General features: G+C 37.6%; 1 protein-coding gene across 2 annotated transcripts in view; it reads left to right on the plus strand.

Annotated features, from left to right (window-relative positions):
* The first annotated feature begins 2,374 nt into the window (after positions 1 to 2,374).
* Positions 2,375 to 17,121, plus strand: part of plpp4 (phospholipid phosphatase 4) — a 45,758-nt gene continuing 31,011 nt past the window's right edge. For both annotated transcript variants that reach the window (XM_086093614.1, XM_086093615.1), the window contains exon 1: positions 2,375 to 2,783. In XM_086093614.1, coding sequence (XP_085949740.1) covers positions 2,695 to 2,783 — 89 coding nt within the window. In that variant the 5' untranslated portion in view covers positions 2,375 to 2,694. The remainder of the gene's footprint in view (positions 2,784 to 17,121) is intronic.

Here is a 17,121-nt window from a genome sequence, read left to right on the forward strand (position 1 = left end):
TTATTGAGACACTGATTACAGTCAATGCATTTTTATTAAGTCTATATTTCAAACACATTTTTCACCTAGGATATTATTTGTATTATAGATGCACATTTGTTTTAGTGCTGCTTCACTTTCTCTTTTTCCCTCTAGGACCTCTAGTTTATTATACCCATAAAACTGCTCCCACAAAAGTAGCCCAGCAACTTGCATTAAAAGGCAAAGTGATGACATTAAAGTAAAGAAAATGATAAAGACGCCCCACACACAGACACAGTGAAGCCTTAGACAGATTGCAGTTGTGCATGATTATTCCTATTCTTGCTGCAGCTCAGATGTCTTATTGAGGTGTCAACTGTGTCATAAAAGTCAGAGTAATCATCACTTACTGATGGCTTAACATTGATATTCGCTTATTCCATAATACGTTTAAACCCACTGTCTCGTCTATGCCAATATTAACGAGTCATTATTTACAACATTAATCTCAAACTAATTCCAAGTGATGTTGAAATTATTACATAAAAATGTTTTTAATCAGTTGAAGAATTCTGGTGCCCAAGAAATCGTTGGCGGCATGATGAGTCAGTTTGTCAGGATTTTCTCAGCATTGTATTGTTTACGGTAATCAAAAGCACTTTGTAATTTCACTTTGGTTTTGATGAAATATTTAACAAGAGTTACACTGTATGTCAGACTTAATTCTGGGAGGCTTGACAGGAATGTATGTGTGTTTTGAATGGGGGTGGGACAAAATGAAGTGAAGAGTTTCTCAATGGATGCTTGTTAAGGTTTGTAAAGTCTCTGTTAATGTCAATGAATCATCAGAGCTATTAGCGCCTTAATGCTTGGAGGTAAAAAGCAGATGTAGCTTGGAATAAACTTGTCAAAGAGCTGAGGGCTGAAAGCTGCGACAACTCACGCCTTGGGATTTTCCATCATTTCATGTTTCCTTTGGTTGTATTGTTTTTTCCCCCTTTTCTTCTCCACAGAGAGCAAGCAACGATTTCAGCCAAAGGTGTGCATGTGTCCATTGATTTTTCTCAGTCACGAGCTTTGCTAATCGGGATCTTATATATAGCAAAGTGCAAAACAGTCGCACGATTGCTAAGTTAGGCCTTATAGAAATGTGTTTTTTTTTCACAACAAGTCTGCATACGCGAATGGTTATGCACACCAGTGTTGGCAAGGGTAGCAGGAAAACAAGTTTTATGGAGCATCAAATATTCATGTGTGTCCACAAAGTGCTGGCCAGGGCTCATGGCCTGCAGGTAAACTGGCAGTGTACCTTCATCAAGGTCTGCCTTTGCAGACCCTGAGGAAATAAAAAGTCTGCATACTGGGCTGGGCAGACCCAACAGGCAACATGACACTTTTGAAAATAATAATGTAACATCATGTTTCAGTCTGTGTACTGTATAGGAATAGTGGAATGTTTAAATTCGATGACACGTTCATCAGTCCCAAATCTGTAAATAATGAAAATAGAGCTAATCTTCATCATACCTTAAATAACTGTTTCAAGTAAAGTATTATTATTATTATTATTATTATTATTATTATTATTATTATTGGTAGTAGTAGTAGTAGTAGTAGTAGTAGTAGTATTGTAGTAGTAGTAGTACAGGTCAACAATAGTCCAGCAATAAAAGCAAATGGGGGCTTAGATCACCATTTCCTAGTGCAGCACCACTCCTTCAGGTGATGTAACAAATTTCACCCCACTTAGGTGTGTATGACCATCAATGGTACTTTGTACTTGACTCATTAATCCATTTTCAACATTAAGAAGATAATATTTTAGTGTAATAACTTCGCAATTTTTTTATGAACAATTAATACCTTTAAAAACATTTTTTTCCACTTGCTGTCGACTGGAGATGACATCACCTGTGCTGAGGAAATAGGTAACGACCAATCATGGCACAGTTTGCTGAACAAGCCCAGAAAAAAAGGTGAGCCCTGATTGGTCGTTACCTATTTCCTCAGATCAGGTGATATCATCTTCAGTCAACAGCAAGTAGAAAATGTGTTTTTAAATGTATTCATTGTACATGAAAAATAATGAAAGTAATTTTGGTCAAAGTATTAACTTTTTATTGCTAAAAATGGCTCAATGAGTCAAGTATCCCTTTTAACCTTTAAAGATATTTTCTCGATACAGCTCATGAATTAATACAGTAAAGGAAAATGAGTTTCCTGTATTGACACAATGCATCATGGGATACACAGTTTTTGAGTGAGCATGCATATAAATAATATAGGGGAGAATTAAATAGAACATTGAGCGAGAGAGAGAGAGAGAGAGAGAGAGAGAGAGAGAGAGAGAGAGAGAGAGAGAGAGAGAGAGAGAGAGAGAGAGAGAGAGAGAGAGAGAGAGAGAGAGAGAGGCTGACTTTTATTTTGCGCGGTCTACCTCACTTTCACTCCTCCTCCCCAACTCCGTGTGTGTCAGCTTCATATCGTGGGAGCTGTCACTATCACAAATCCAATTAAAATAATCCCTGGAGATGATATAAAGTGACCAGTCGGCGGCGGTTAAGAGGACGAAGAAAGGCGAAGACAAGCAAAGAAGGCACCAGGTGTCGCGATGGAAGCGCGCATCGTGTGATTGGGAGAGCTGCTCTTTTTGGTGGATTGTAAAAGTAAACAGTGAAACGTGGACCTAGAACCACCTTTTGTTCGTCACACTTGACGGCTTGAGGCAGCACCATGAACGTGTCATCGCCAGACAGAAGGAAAACCGTGCGCGACCTGGCTTTGGAGATTGGTATCCGAGTTTTGCTCTTCGGAGTTTTTGTGTGAGTAAAGTCGACATACTCTTCACATTGTTTGATCATGACAACGAAATTACATGATTTATGGTTGTACTCAAGTAGTTGAAGGCGTCAACTGCATGTTTTAAGACTCCCCTTTGTTGTAGGGATATCATTTTGCCACCAGGGGGCGTTCTATATCACTTCAGAACCTTGGACAGAAAACATAAACCAGCGTGAGAAGCAAACAGGTTGCAACAACAAATCCGAATTTGTACTGGATATAATTTACATCCAAATAATGAAATATATCTAATATTCTCCTAAAGTAAATCATACTCTTATGGAAACTAGCAGGATGAGAAGCTTTCAAATGAAGCTGAATACTTTTTGGGAAATCTGACCTCATGTTATAAACATATTCAAGAAATGGAAGGGTTGACCCAAACATGACATATGATGGGAGGGGGTCCCAAATGAAATTCTGCTTAGGGCCTGTTTGGGCTGGCACTGGTGAGAAGGCTAGCTTGGAATATGACATATTATATGTGGCGTTAATTTATTTTCTTTATCTTTTCTTCTTAGCACATCTTTGTGCGATTCTCAGCTCAGGCCTACCTGTGTGGCTTTTGCATGTTCTTCCTGTGCTTGTGAAGGATTTCTCTAGATTTCTCAAAAAATTATTGAAAAATAAAAACTGCCCCGTTGTTTCTATCCAGTATGTGTCCTGTGATTGTCTGGCGACCTGACCAAGGTGTAATCTACCTCTAGTGTGGAATGTGGATTCCATGGAATGATTAAAGGCAAAAAAAAAATAGAAAAGAAAGGCTCTCACTGAAAGTCAAGCACAACCCTAAGTAAAAAAAAATAATAATAGAAAGACCTCAGGTCATGATAATGTAAAACAGTCCAAAATAAGCTCCTCTGATATGGAATTTGTGGCTGCACTGCCAAAATGACTTGTGTATATTGTCATTAAAACATGTCCTTGGGCTAGGTGATCTGTCTCTCTACTAAAAGGATTACACAGCCAAGAGCCTTATGCGGCACACTCATAGTGTCTTGAGTAATGGAACATGTCAAAGGGAATTCATTCTGCTATTACACTCAAGTGTCGCAATGAGCCTGTTATATGTTCCCTCTGCGTGATTCACATTGGTGTCTGATGTGCTGCTGTGTAATCGTGCTTTCAAGCCATACAAAGACAGCATGATCATAATCATCAAGAAGAGCTACCTGAAATCTGTCTCAAGGGCGCAGCTAAGAAGTTCTTGATTGCTGTAATGAATTGAGGTTTGTGCCACGTTTTCTCTCCTCAGTGCCAAGTCGGAAAAGTGTGCAAAGGAATGCTGCCAGATGACTTGTGCTCTATTGTTAAAGTTAAACTGACTGTGACACCTTGTATTCATTTTACATTTTAATCAAAGTATAAAATCATGTAGGAAATGTCAAGTGTTTGTTTAATGTCTTAAGGCATTCGTCGTAATATAAATGACGAGTTTGCATCTACGATGTAGTTGTCAGACAAGCTAACAGTTAGCCCAGCTTCTTTCCAATATACTCTTCCTTCTTTGTATTGTCAGTCTGGGTGCCTTTTGGCACCATGCTGTCTCACAAAGCAATCTTGGCTCGACTCCATACATCATTATACCAGTAATCACACGCATGGAAACATTTTCCTTGTCATGTGTCTGGCCCCTCACATTTATTGCATGGAAAAGGTCATCATCCCCAAATTTGATCCTGGTCAGTTTACTGCAGTGCACAGTATGCTGGCATCAGCCAAAAAAACATACAATATGTAATGGTCTTTCTTTGACTTATACAATACATCCGATACCCTAAGTATGCGAGTGTGAATGGTTGTTCATCTACCATATTTTGGGGGAACGGGGGCTGTGGACCGGTGGAGTGCCTGGCGGGCCTGCAGTGCCCAATCCTGCTGCGTTGGGTTGGGGGCGCGGGCCGTGTTGGGGTGGGGGGCGTTCTTGCTCCTGGGTTTGCTCTCCGGCCGGTGGCCCTGGCGGGGCCCGGGGGTTGTCCCTTGGCGCTGCCGTGGCCTGGGGGGCCCTGAGGTGTTGCGCTTGCTCTGTCCTGGCAGGGGTCGACGACTCCCCTCTTTGGTGGAGATTTTCATGCATGCCAGATCCACCACACCAGCATCTATCAAAACTCAGACACAATCTGCTTCCTCCTCAGGTCATTGAATCGGTGGAGGCTGGTGTCTGTGGATTTCACTCTGCTTCGTCTGTCCTTCCTTCCTTTCCTCAGTCTCTCCTTTGGTCTCTTGAAGTCTCCCTGATTTGTTGGACTTTAGATGTTTCTGGGGTTGGTGAAGGACTCTGGTTGGTGGCCCGGTGGGTGGTGGGTGGTGTCTGGTCGGTGCTGGATTTCACTTTCCTTTCTTTTCTTTGGTCCTTCCTCGGGTCTCCTGACGGCCTCATGACTCTGGCTGGATTCTGAAGTGTTCGGTTTAGGTGAACGTTATGGGATTTTTAAACTAATGAATACACACTCACACGCACGCACACACGCACATACACACCCACATACAAAAAAATAAATAAATAAATAAATAAAATAATAATAAAAAAAAAGAAGAGAGCAATGATGATATGTCAAATCGGTAAAATTACCGAATGAACCGAGCTCTCCAGAAAAAAGAAAAAAAAAAGAAAAAAGAAAAGCACTGGATTTTGGATTATTGTAGTTTGATTTGTGAGGATTATATTGATTTCAAAATGTGATGAAATGTCGCTTGACTACTAAAACAATATGCGTGGTTTGTATGCTAGTCACAGGCAAAAGCAATATAATATGACGTTTTTTTTTCACCGTGTAAAGGAAGCATTTGCATTACATTGCATTGCGGAAATATCAGAAATGCCCAGATGTTCAGAATTGTGAATATTATTCTATTATTAGGCTACTTTACAGGTGTAGATTTTTTTGTTCATATTTTAGTGCTGATTGTATAGTACTTTAACTTTGTATTATTATGATTGTGATTATTATTACTAGTACTACTATCATTGCATATTTAAACTTGAATAGCAGTCATCGGAGCCAAGGTTAAGAGTGACAAATGAAGTTATGTAGTATTCTAAAGTTCCTTAATTATGAAACAACTTCCTGGATCATGAAGGATTATGTGCACTGTCATTAAAATTCTCGGGTTATATTGACAGCTTAGTGGCTCATACAGTGGATATTAATTTCATTATCCCATGCCCTACCACTGGAGGAGACGGGTTTGTGTATTTTTTTTTGCTCCCTCTATAATATTGTTTTACTCACCACCCAGAAACTTTGGTACACAGTTTACTTTTTTTAAGATCTATAATAATAAAAAATATTGATCTTAATATTATTAGATGTATTAATAAAGGCAGAATTTCCATGCATTGTTTGCCACTGGTTAGCATAGTTGTAAATAAATAGTCTAAAATACTGTATACAACAACAAAAGCAGGTCAGGCCTTCGTAGGCCAGAGTGCAGCTGTTTTATTGCTTTTGTTGGCAAAGGAGAACTCTGCTAATTGAGGTCAGGACACTCAAGGCTTTAATTCAGTATAGAAAAAAAAACTCCTTGCCAATTTTTGTTGGGGCTTCTGTTTGCTGTATGATAATTTCCTAGATGCGCCATTAAATAACCTTTACCCATCGGACCAAGATTTTACTGTAAATCTAATAAGTGGCTGAAGACTTTGGCTCAATTTGAGTTCCAGCCAAAGATCAAAATTGTCCAGCTGATAGCTCGGCTTGTGAAGTTGTGACATACTCCCATTACTTCCTTGCTGACCCTGTGCACCAGCCTTAACACTATATTCCTCCTGCTCCATCTTGGTGACCTCAGAGACTACCAGGTCTCTCCTTCTCGGTTATTTTTGACCACATGGTAGGTGGGTCACACCAATCAAGACCCGTCTGCCCCTGTTTGGACTCTGCCCACTTCTTCCTGGTGCTGCAACCTGTTCACTTCCTTCTGCACTTTGACTTCGGCCCTCCATTTCCTTCAAGTTGTCACTGTGTATTACTCATTGAACTGTCGGGGGAGTCCACTTAATCCCATCACCACCCTGGCCTTCTTCTGCTTGAAGTCAAGGGTAATGGATTTCAGGGGCAGACGGAGCAAATTCCACCCAAATGGGCCATTTGTCGAGAAGCAAAGTGTGAGATGTTGCCATTTTGTGGATGATGGCTTTTTCCATCCATCTTGTGAACCACTGATGAGATAACTTCAGACATCTTAGATATGAGGTGAAGTTAAAGACACTTTGCAGTTTCCGAAAAGCGTTCTCTCTCTCTCTTCGTCTTTTTTATTTGACCATTTCCTTGTCAGAAGAGTCCGGATTTTTGTAGCCTTCCCACACTAGTGGAGATAGATTGTTGTACAATGTCCTCTCCTCCAATGGTGAAGATCACATACTCATTCCATTCACCTTTTTGCAGCTGGACTTTCGGTTTGTAATTGCCGATAGATACCACAAGATGGCAACAAAGCACACTGTTATTGCCTTGCCGTGCGCAAAAAAAGAAAATCCCTCGCGAATAGGTGAGTTTTTCAGCAAATTAAAGATGATAGGCTAAAAAAAAATACCTGTAAATAGATATATATATATTTGGAGATTCACTGTACTGTGCAAGTGGTCTTAATGTCGTGGCTGGTTCCTGGACACCAACAGTGATATTCTTTTCCAGTTCTTGAAGTTTCAGGGCCATCTGGTACAGAGCAATGACTGATTATTCATATTACAGTTTGGTCAGAAAGGATTTTCCATTTGGAGAATATTACATTTTATTTGCCATTGCTTCCTCTTGGCTTCAGGCGATGCACTGACCGTAGTGACAAGCACTATGTTTGTTGCTCATTTGGCCCTGTCTTGCCAAACTGCAAATTCAGTGCAGTTGTCACAACTTGCTAAGCACCCCAGGAGTCAAACACATCTTTAGAGTAATGACAGTAAAATCGTTCCATCCAAATGGAAATCAATCTCTGAAATGTGTCCATAATTATCAAATATAAAAAGTTGAGATTTACATTCCTTGCAATCTGCAGGAGGAAAAAAACAAGAGTTTAGAAAGATCCAAACAAGCAATATCTTGTCCGTGTTTAAAGTTTCCACGTCTTTCAGTTCATGATTGATGGTCCAATAAAAACTTAAATATGCAGTCACAGATGCGGCTTCTAATAAACACCAACATTTTGAGGACACAGGAGTACACGTAGAGAAAAGAAATGGGGCAGATAAAATAGAAGATGCTTGTAGTTCGGGTGATCTAATGGATTTTATATCATATAGATTAAGACTTGGGGAATGACAGCAGCAAATAAAGGTTGCACCAACCCTTCTGAGAGCTTATATCAGGGCAATCTCAAAGCTCCTACATGGAGTAATTGTCTGGTGAAGAGAGCTGCTGTTTTGAGGGCCGATGTTCACATTAAAATCGAATCGATCCATCTTTGCTAAAGCTAACAGCACGGCTGACAGAAGCAGAGTTTATTGCTTCTTATTGCACAGATTAGAAAGATGGAGCCAGACCTTTGTCACATACATTATTATTGCTCATGTAATGTTAATGTAAATGTGATTTCAGCAATGTCAGAACAAAATGTATGTCTTATGAACTACAACTTTATAAAACAAGCTACAAGCCAAAGACAAGGCACTTGCATACCAACAACTATCTTCCGTTCTCTAAGAATTTACAGCACGGAAGAAAAATGCCTCAATTTTCATGTTGCTTTCAGGTACACATTATACTGCCTCGAAAATTATTTCAGTGTTATGTCATTCTGACATCTGGCATCTGAGACCCTAAATTGGAAGTGATCCAATCTGTTGGCTTCATTAGTTTAGTGGGAACAAAACTCAAGATGGCCCCAGGACTTATTGATCCTTGAGTGAAACACCAATTGAATTTATGATAATGTTACATAACCACTTTAATTAGTTCAACCAGAAGAAGGAATACAGCATAAGATTGCAAGGACAAAAATTACAGTTTGAATTAAATTGCATTTGTAAGCATCTCAATGGTGTTTGTTGGATGAAAATACACAAAATACTGTGACAGTTAGTAAAAAAATAAAAATAAAAATAAAAATAAAAATTGATATTTCATAGGACAGAGACGATATGTATTCTCAAGTGTACCAAAATTGAATGGGTTCTTCCTGTGCATATGCCAAAAATAATAGTATCCAGTTATCCATCATTCATATTTGTAGCATATTGTTAAATTAATACCTCTCTGATTGTCTGAAAAGTTAGCAAGAATTCTTGATACAGTTCTTGTATAGGATATTATTAGTTGGCCCATGCCTATTGAGTGTGTATCCAATAATGTTGTTGTATTATTTATGGAGATCTCCCTGGTATTCACATTCTAAATTATTCAGTCTCCATCTTTACGAGAGCTGTTAAAAGAAGAATCAAACCGTTTATAGAAAGTACATTTACACAACTAGTATGATTTTATGAGACAGAAGACATTTTGCAAACATGATATTCTCCCAAATTGCTTTAAATATATATTTAATGCATTTACTTTTGCCTCAGTAAAATTCATGACAAACGGATATCTTTTGAAGTATTCATGGCTACCGGTATGTGAAAAAATACATTAGCATGGAGACTTTAATCTTGTTCCAATTTATGATGAATCCAGTTGCACTTACAGGACATTCAGCCCTATAATTAGATTTGTCCTCTTCCCATCCAAACTGTTAAGACGTTCATGTTCATAGCTCTTTTATTCTCAGCGTACTTGAAAGATGCTTGCTGGTTTTGTAATCCTTCTTAAAGAAGTCCTTGACTGAGCGCCTTTCGACGAGTTCCTTTGCAATGTACCCTCTGCATAGATTATGTGAAAACACATATAACTAAATAAGATAACACTGGTTGTGTGTGTCAAAAGCAGAAATATATATTTACCAAGTGCTGTAGTTTGGACACTTACACAACCTAAGGTAATGACTTTTGATACAAGAGTGTCATAAAAAGTGGGCTTTAATGATAATAATGCTATAATGCTAAGGTATTAAACCTTAATGTTCTCTATGTTGATTATTGTTTTCATTGGTATAAAACTGTACAGCGTCATGAGAGGTGTTTTTAAAAATCACGTGTGTATACATTGGCTCAAGATTTTTTTTTTTATACCACGCACCGGGCTTTTGCTGTTGATTTATTATGACTTTTGATTATAGTGACTCAAGATTTTGTCGTGGGAAATGGACTGCTCACCACGATCTCGCCAGTTCAAATAATATGTTGGTGTGCATATGGGGTATGTTGGTATGAGTCAGTTGTTATTTTTAGGGTTGTTTCATTTTAGCAATGTTTTCACTTGTTTGGATGGTGCAGGGTAATACTTTGACTTGTCTGAAAAGCAATATGTGAGCCAACAATAACGCATTTTCCATGACCACAGGATGTCATCACACATTTTTTGAAGATACGAAAAGGTTTTTGTTCTTGTTAATAACAACTTTAATTTTTTTTCCCAATTTCATCAAAAGGAAGGCTATAATTTAAGGGTATAGTAGCCTATCTGCTGGTTTTACAGATGTGCTAACATTGATATTCACGGTTTGAGACCATTACTTTTGACCATGAACAATGTATTTTTATGTAGATTGTGTAATGATTTACAACTGGTCAAAACCCGAGGCAGATATGGAGGGTTGTAGTAGTAATTCAATAAAGATTTTATTTAAAACAAAGAAATGGTAAAAACAGTTGTACACGGAAAAAACACAGCAGCAAAAGGAAAAGACAAGAGTAAAATTGTATTTTAAAATGAGGAAGAATGGAGGAGGGTTGTCAAAACAAAAAAGATAATGGAAAGTAGGAACATGATGAAACATGTTCAAGGAAATGAGCAGAAAAACACAAGAGAAACTGAATTCAATATAGTAATCAGCCGCAACAAAAGGGACGATCTTGAGTCTTTCTGGTGTAGGTGCAAACCTTCGGACTGGTGGTCCATTGTGCCCACGCAAGTCTAGCGCAATGCGCAGCCTAACTGTGCGTAGGGGTTGTATTTTCTTTCCTTTGGTATTTTGCTTGACTGGCGCAAATAGACTTGGACGTTTTGCGCCTCCCGGCCAATTGACGAAGCTCCACTGATTGTCTTTAAAATCAGGTTGGGGTGAGGCACACACAGTGCTTGACATTGTGGAAGTACTTCTAATTTTTACCTACGGGCCGTTAGATCATGCACTATATTTCCTGTTCTCTCCCCAGTTACATCTGGTCGATATGAGAAGGACATTATTAAGATCTTGGAGGTGACACATTTCCTGTCTGGGTAGTTGTCATCCTCACATCAGAAATGTCATTCTTATTTTCTCCTTCTTCCTTTCTCTGCTAGACACACGCAGACACACACGTACTTTTTCTTTTCTTCATTAGGTCGCTGTCATTTTTGTCTTACTCTCTTATCCATCACCTTGCTTGATGCTCTTATCTGTACAAATTGAGATGTGGAGTTGATGAAAAAGGCACCCTCCAATTACATATTACCATGGCTCACAACTTCCTCTGTATATAACAAGCAAGTTCATATCCCCCTGGAAACCCTTTTATTACCTCTGAACCTTTATACAGTGTGTGTTTGACCAGACTCCTTAAGTCATGGAAATGTAAAATTCCTTTGCCCAATTTCAGATCCTAATGATGAACATATAAACCCTTGACCGTTAAAAACATCAAACTAGAAATTAAGAACTGTAGGAGAGGGCAGGAAAAGAAAGCATAGGGATTCAAATTATATCACAAATGGTTCACTTCACAAACAAGCAGACAGCAACAGGACCATTTTTTTTTAAATAAATGTGTGGCCGAGTAAGGGAGCCATATTGGCATCATGTAAGTTGAGTTGATTTGCTTGTATTACAACATCAGCCTTGCTATGCGGAGATAATCTAATAGACGAAGCTCAAATTTAATAAATTATTATTATTATTATTACAGTGGTATCTCAGAGTTTGAACATAATTCGTTCCTGCGAAGTGTTCAAAGTCCGAATTGTTCAACCTCCGAAACATTTTTTTCCCATAGGAAATAATGTAAATGCAATTAATCCGTTCCCAAGTTACAAACAGACAATTCCTATTTTAATTTATGTTTGTTTTTTACATTTACAGTACAGTACAGTATTTAAACAATAAAAAATACTTTTTTGTGTGATGGCATCAGTGGATGATAAATGCTATGTTAATGCTATCTTTAGTTCAATGCTGAGTTTGTGTATTTTACATTGGGCATATTGTTAGACTGCTAAGCGGTCCTTGCATGCGTTAACGTCAGGCACGTTGTTGAACAGCTAAGGGGGGTTTTTGTGCCAGTATTTACGAAAGTAGTCACGGTAGTTACAACGGCGCGATAATCTCCTTCCTAATTTCACTGTGGTTAGTAGCACTGTATGTTTCTCTTTGCGGCCACTGGCATTGTCTTTCTTTGGGCCCATGGCGAAGAAAATTGTTGTGGAAAAATGCTTTTTGCTTTGCTTGGGTGTTCAAACTCCGAAAATGAGTGCAAACTCCGAGGCATTTTTGACTCAGATTTTTTGGTTGAAGTCCAATTTGTACTAGTTCCGAGACTAGAGGTTGAAGTCCGATTTGTACTAGTTCCGAGACGCCGATGTTCCACTGTCTTATTATTATTATTATTATTATTATTATTATTATTATTATTATTATTATTATTATTATTATTATTATTATTATTATTATTATTATATGACGGCCGGTGAAAAGATATGCTTTTGTAAAACCATCTATGATAAGATCAGCAGCACGGTTGCAAAACAGATGGTTGCACAGGATGCGATGACAGCTGTTACAGAGCAACGCTATTACAAAAAAATAACTCACATTGGGATCATTTATGGCTTTGTATGACTAAAATAAAAGTAATACTCTAACTGTAACAATCTACTGTAAACTATATAGCCCACTAAAATAATCCAGAACTATCATGATTGATATCCTGACATACTGTACTGTTAACATGCAAGGTAAGCACATACCAGAAGAGACTAAAGCTCATGCAGCATGTGTGCTGTGCGTGTGAGGGAAAAAGATATTAGACTCTGATGCTGCTAATGGCCATTTTAAACACTTGACCTGGGATATGGTCAATGAAACCTTGAGCGAACAAAAAGGACAAATCAAAAATTTCTCTCATGCTGCTGTCAGTGTTGACATTTGCCAGAATGAACAATGAGCAAGACCGCATTGATAAATGTCAGCCGGCTGTGTGTCAGTCACATGTTTGGTGTCACATCAGAGTTAGAAATTGTTGCTCACTGTTGGGAAAATTCCCATGTCCCATTTTTTCAAAAATCACATTGATGGAGTGCAATTGGTAAATTAAATAATTTTCAGGGTGCACAATTTAAATAAATCAATACAAAGGCCTAGTAATGACTTCTTTAGCTTGTTAGTAGGGACTAGTAACGATATCCAAACATCACAATACAATATTATCACGATATATAGGTTGCAATACGATAATTGTTGGCGATATAAAAAAGGTCACAATATTGTAAAAAAAAAAAAAGTAAAAAAAAAATGCTCATACTAAAAGAAGCCAGAATATTGTACTTTTACAGTACATAACAGCAATGCATATAAACAACCTACAATCTCTAATAACACTTAATATTGAGGCACTCACTTGCTAATCCACGCACACATTGAGTTCCTTCACATATTGAAGCATATTACATTCCTCTTCATCTGAACATTAGCTGGATTTTAAACATAAAAGGGCCAAAATATGCCTTGTGAAAATTAAGCTGCACTAAAAAACTAGCCACCAGAGTGCTAAAACTGCACAAATGGAAATCAACCTGATTTTTTATTTTTTTTACAGATGAGCTGCTTTTAATATCCTGAATGACGACAACGATATTGTGGCAGTTTTAATATCTTGATATCATTATTACATGACATTCACACTGCAAAAAGTATTTCTGCCCTTCTAATTTATTCATTCGTAATGAACGTACTAGGAACTTTCTGACAGCGCTACAGCCAACCGTGCATTCACATCAGCATTCTCCAGTTTGGAGGTAAGTACATTTACAATTTGACTAAATTCACAGTTTCTGAAGACAGCGACAAAAGGAAGGTTAACTGGTTAAGAACTTTTTTTTTAACAAAGTAAGGCGTATAAGGTACAGATATTTGTTTTCAAATGTAGGGAGTAAAAGTACAAAGTATGTTGTCTAAAAAAATACGGTATAATAGTATTATATTATATAGTGTTTTTTTTAGTATTATAATAATACTGGCATCTGTTTCACACAGAGACATAAAGACATCACTGGATAAAGACATAATTAAAATAATTATATTGTCTTTAACAAGCCCAGTATTGATTGGAGGTGGCCCCATCACAGACAGCGGAGCAATTGCACATGGCAATTTTTTAAAATCACAGTCTAAGGGTAAATATTTGTGTGCCCCAAACTGACAGTGTGTTACGAAATGAGACAACGGATATAAATGGGAGAAATTTCAATCATTAGTTGTGTATTATTTGTTGTATCCTACGCATGTAACACAATTATAAAAATGATATATGTATACATATATATTTTACATGCAAGTAGATGCAAATTGAGGTTGGTCCAAGTGTGTCTTTTACATTAGATATGATGTGCAAGGTTGGTCTGTGCTTATAGCATTGATGAGTTAACAGCATCAATAGGTATGTGAAGGCATGAATGCGTATGTGCGTATTACTTTGATGAAATGACAGAAGTTTCCTCTGTTGTGTGAGTTTCAGTAAAGATTGGTTGGTTAACGCACAGGTATAAAGAGATGCTGCAGTGACTTCAAATTAAAATGCCTTAGAATGTCAAGTCAATAGTTATGGAGTCACAAAATTAATACTGAAGATGAGCATATTACATGTCAATATAGCAGCTCTGCGGTGTCAAAAAAGATATTGGATTTGAATGTAATTATGCGTGTGGCATTCTATTTAAGTAGTGCCACATTCTGCGTAAAGTAAAAAAAATTGATTTAAGCAAAACCTTGTCTGTACCTTCTTGCAGCAGTGTTGAAGTAGGCTGCGGATTTACCATTAACCTACTGTGACTCTCTTCCATGACTAATTGCAAATCTTTCCTTTGTACTTGTACAATGGGATCGTTTTATCACGCCTGCTTTCTTAGGAGAAAAAAAGTGCTATGAACATACATACTGTAGGGTGTTTTAAAATACCATCAAAAAATGACGAATAATCTCCATTAAAGTAAGTTTGACTTTGTCATTTAATGTTACAATCAGAATGACAAAAAGTGAGAACAAATTTAGATAAACACCCAAGCAGTAGTGTGCAAACTATATTTACTTTGATATTGACACTTTTCACACATTTTATCCAAGAAGACTGTAGAATGGGAAATGGGGGGGGGTAATAACTGACAGGGCCCCTTGAAAAAAGCATTTTCAATTTATGGCATTGGCCTGGAGGGGGCCCAAGTCAGATTATTTTTTGCCCGTCTGTTTATGTGATTGGCATTGTTCAGGCATGAAATTTTACAAAATAACTGATAACCAGGTTCACTTCTGGGTGTGTGTTATCTCTAATTTGATTACCTTGGAAATCTCTGAACAGCGCCGTGCATTACGATGAAACAACTGGGGTTATAAGCAGAGAGTGACAGGAAGCAGCCAAAGGGCTAATGGAAAGGTGAAAATATTTGCCAAACTCTGTTCCAGCGAGAGAAGTCATTTCCATCTCTGATGAAACAGATGGTCAGATCAGTTAATTTGCTTCCCAAACACAGATTTTCCACCAAGGTGCAATTAAATGTGTTGTGTAATTGTGAACATGGCAACAGAGTGTAACAAAGATTGAACTTACAAAAGGTGAGCATGTTGCAAGACGCCTTCTCGATTGACTTTTGGGCCATTGTGCATTGTGCCGTTTTCTCATTGCACTTGTTGATTAACACTAGCACAGACAGATTTTTAATAAGAGCTTCCAATAGAATGTAATTTTTTCAAACAAAAGCGCTCAGCTTCTAATGTTGTGAATTATCTTTAATAGATGGTGACATAAGCACAGCCTTATGGATTACAACATTCTCAGACATTAAGACGAAAATAACCCCTTTTACACTTACATCTGTTTTCATCAAACTCAAGTCCATTTCCTTCATTTGGTCAGTTGTGGACACTGTAGAATAACTTGTGTGCCCCCCCCCCCCCAAAAAAAAAGCCTGCCGCTCTCAGTATAATGCAGCACAGCTCCACAATTGCGAAAACTGTAACCACAATTAACGCTTGTCCGACAGTGTAAATTTAGACTGTGCATGACTATCTTTGTAAAAGGCATTGTTATATCAGTATTAAACAATATTGGATACCAGGGTTCTTAAAGGGGTCTGTAACCTGCAGATCTTAGTCCCTCACATGTGGATATCTAAAAACAAAAAAGTAGATTTTTTTTTTTACATATTTATTTTTATCTTTTAGATAAAGTTTTCTTCAAATGATTTACTGATTTTGATTAAAAAAGATATTTAAAAAATGCCAGAGATGAAAATATTTTTAAAATTACATAAAAATGTCCAAAAAGAAAGACGAAAAGCAGAAATTACCATAAAATGTCCATGAAATTGCCAAAAATGTTAGAGAATTGAATAAGGCAAAAAACGTTCAAAAAGTAACCATAAAATGTCCTAAAATAAATAAATAAAAAGTTAGAATTGATTTGCAAGAAAATGTCCATACACACAAAATGCAAAAATTACCATAAAATGTCCGCTAAATTACCAAAAATGTTGGATAATGGGTAGCAAAAAAAAAGGCAGAATTTAAAAAAAAACAACTGCAATAATATGCCCAAAAAGGAAGTTAGACAGAAAATTACCATATGTCTATAAAATTACCAAAAATGGCAGACATTTGACAGAAAGGCACACAAGTCTAAACATGTATGACAAACGAAATATGAAAAGCCCCCCCCCCCCCCCCTCCAAATAAATAAATAAATAAAATCCAAAAAGGGAAGATTAAAGGTAGAAGAAAATGAATCTCAACATATTGTATACTGCATTTTCCTGTTCTGGTGCATCAGCTGTGGGAGGGGATGGAGATCTTGAGAAATAATCCTGCTGTTTTGTCAAGTATTGAGCGGATTTGAAAATGAGCTAATGAGGATAAACTGACCCATTTGCAGGGCTGTAATGAAGATGAACAGGAAACGCTGGGCTGTTTTTGGGTGTGAAAAGGTCAGATGAACTGAATCCGCCTGCTATGGAAATCAATTGCAATTCATGCTGAAATATCGTATGAGTTGGCATAACTGCCGTCCACTGTATCAGTTTCTAAATTCCTTTCGTTCAGCTGGCT

Source organism: Leptonotus elevatus, chromosome 13, assembly GCF_054856555.1.
Source record: "Leptonotus elevatus isolate MCC_2025b chromosome 13, RoL_Lele_1.0, whole genome shotgun sequence".
In the NCBI taxonomy this organism is placed as follows: Eukaryota; Metazoa; Chordata; class Actinopteri; order Syngnathiformes; family Syngnathidae; genus Leptonotus; species Leptonotus elevatus.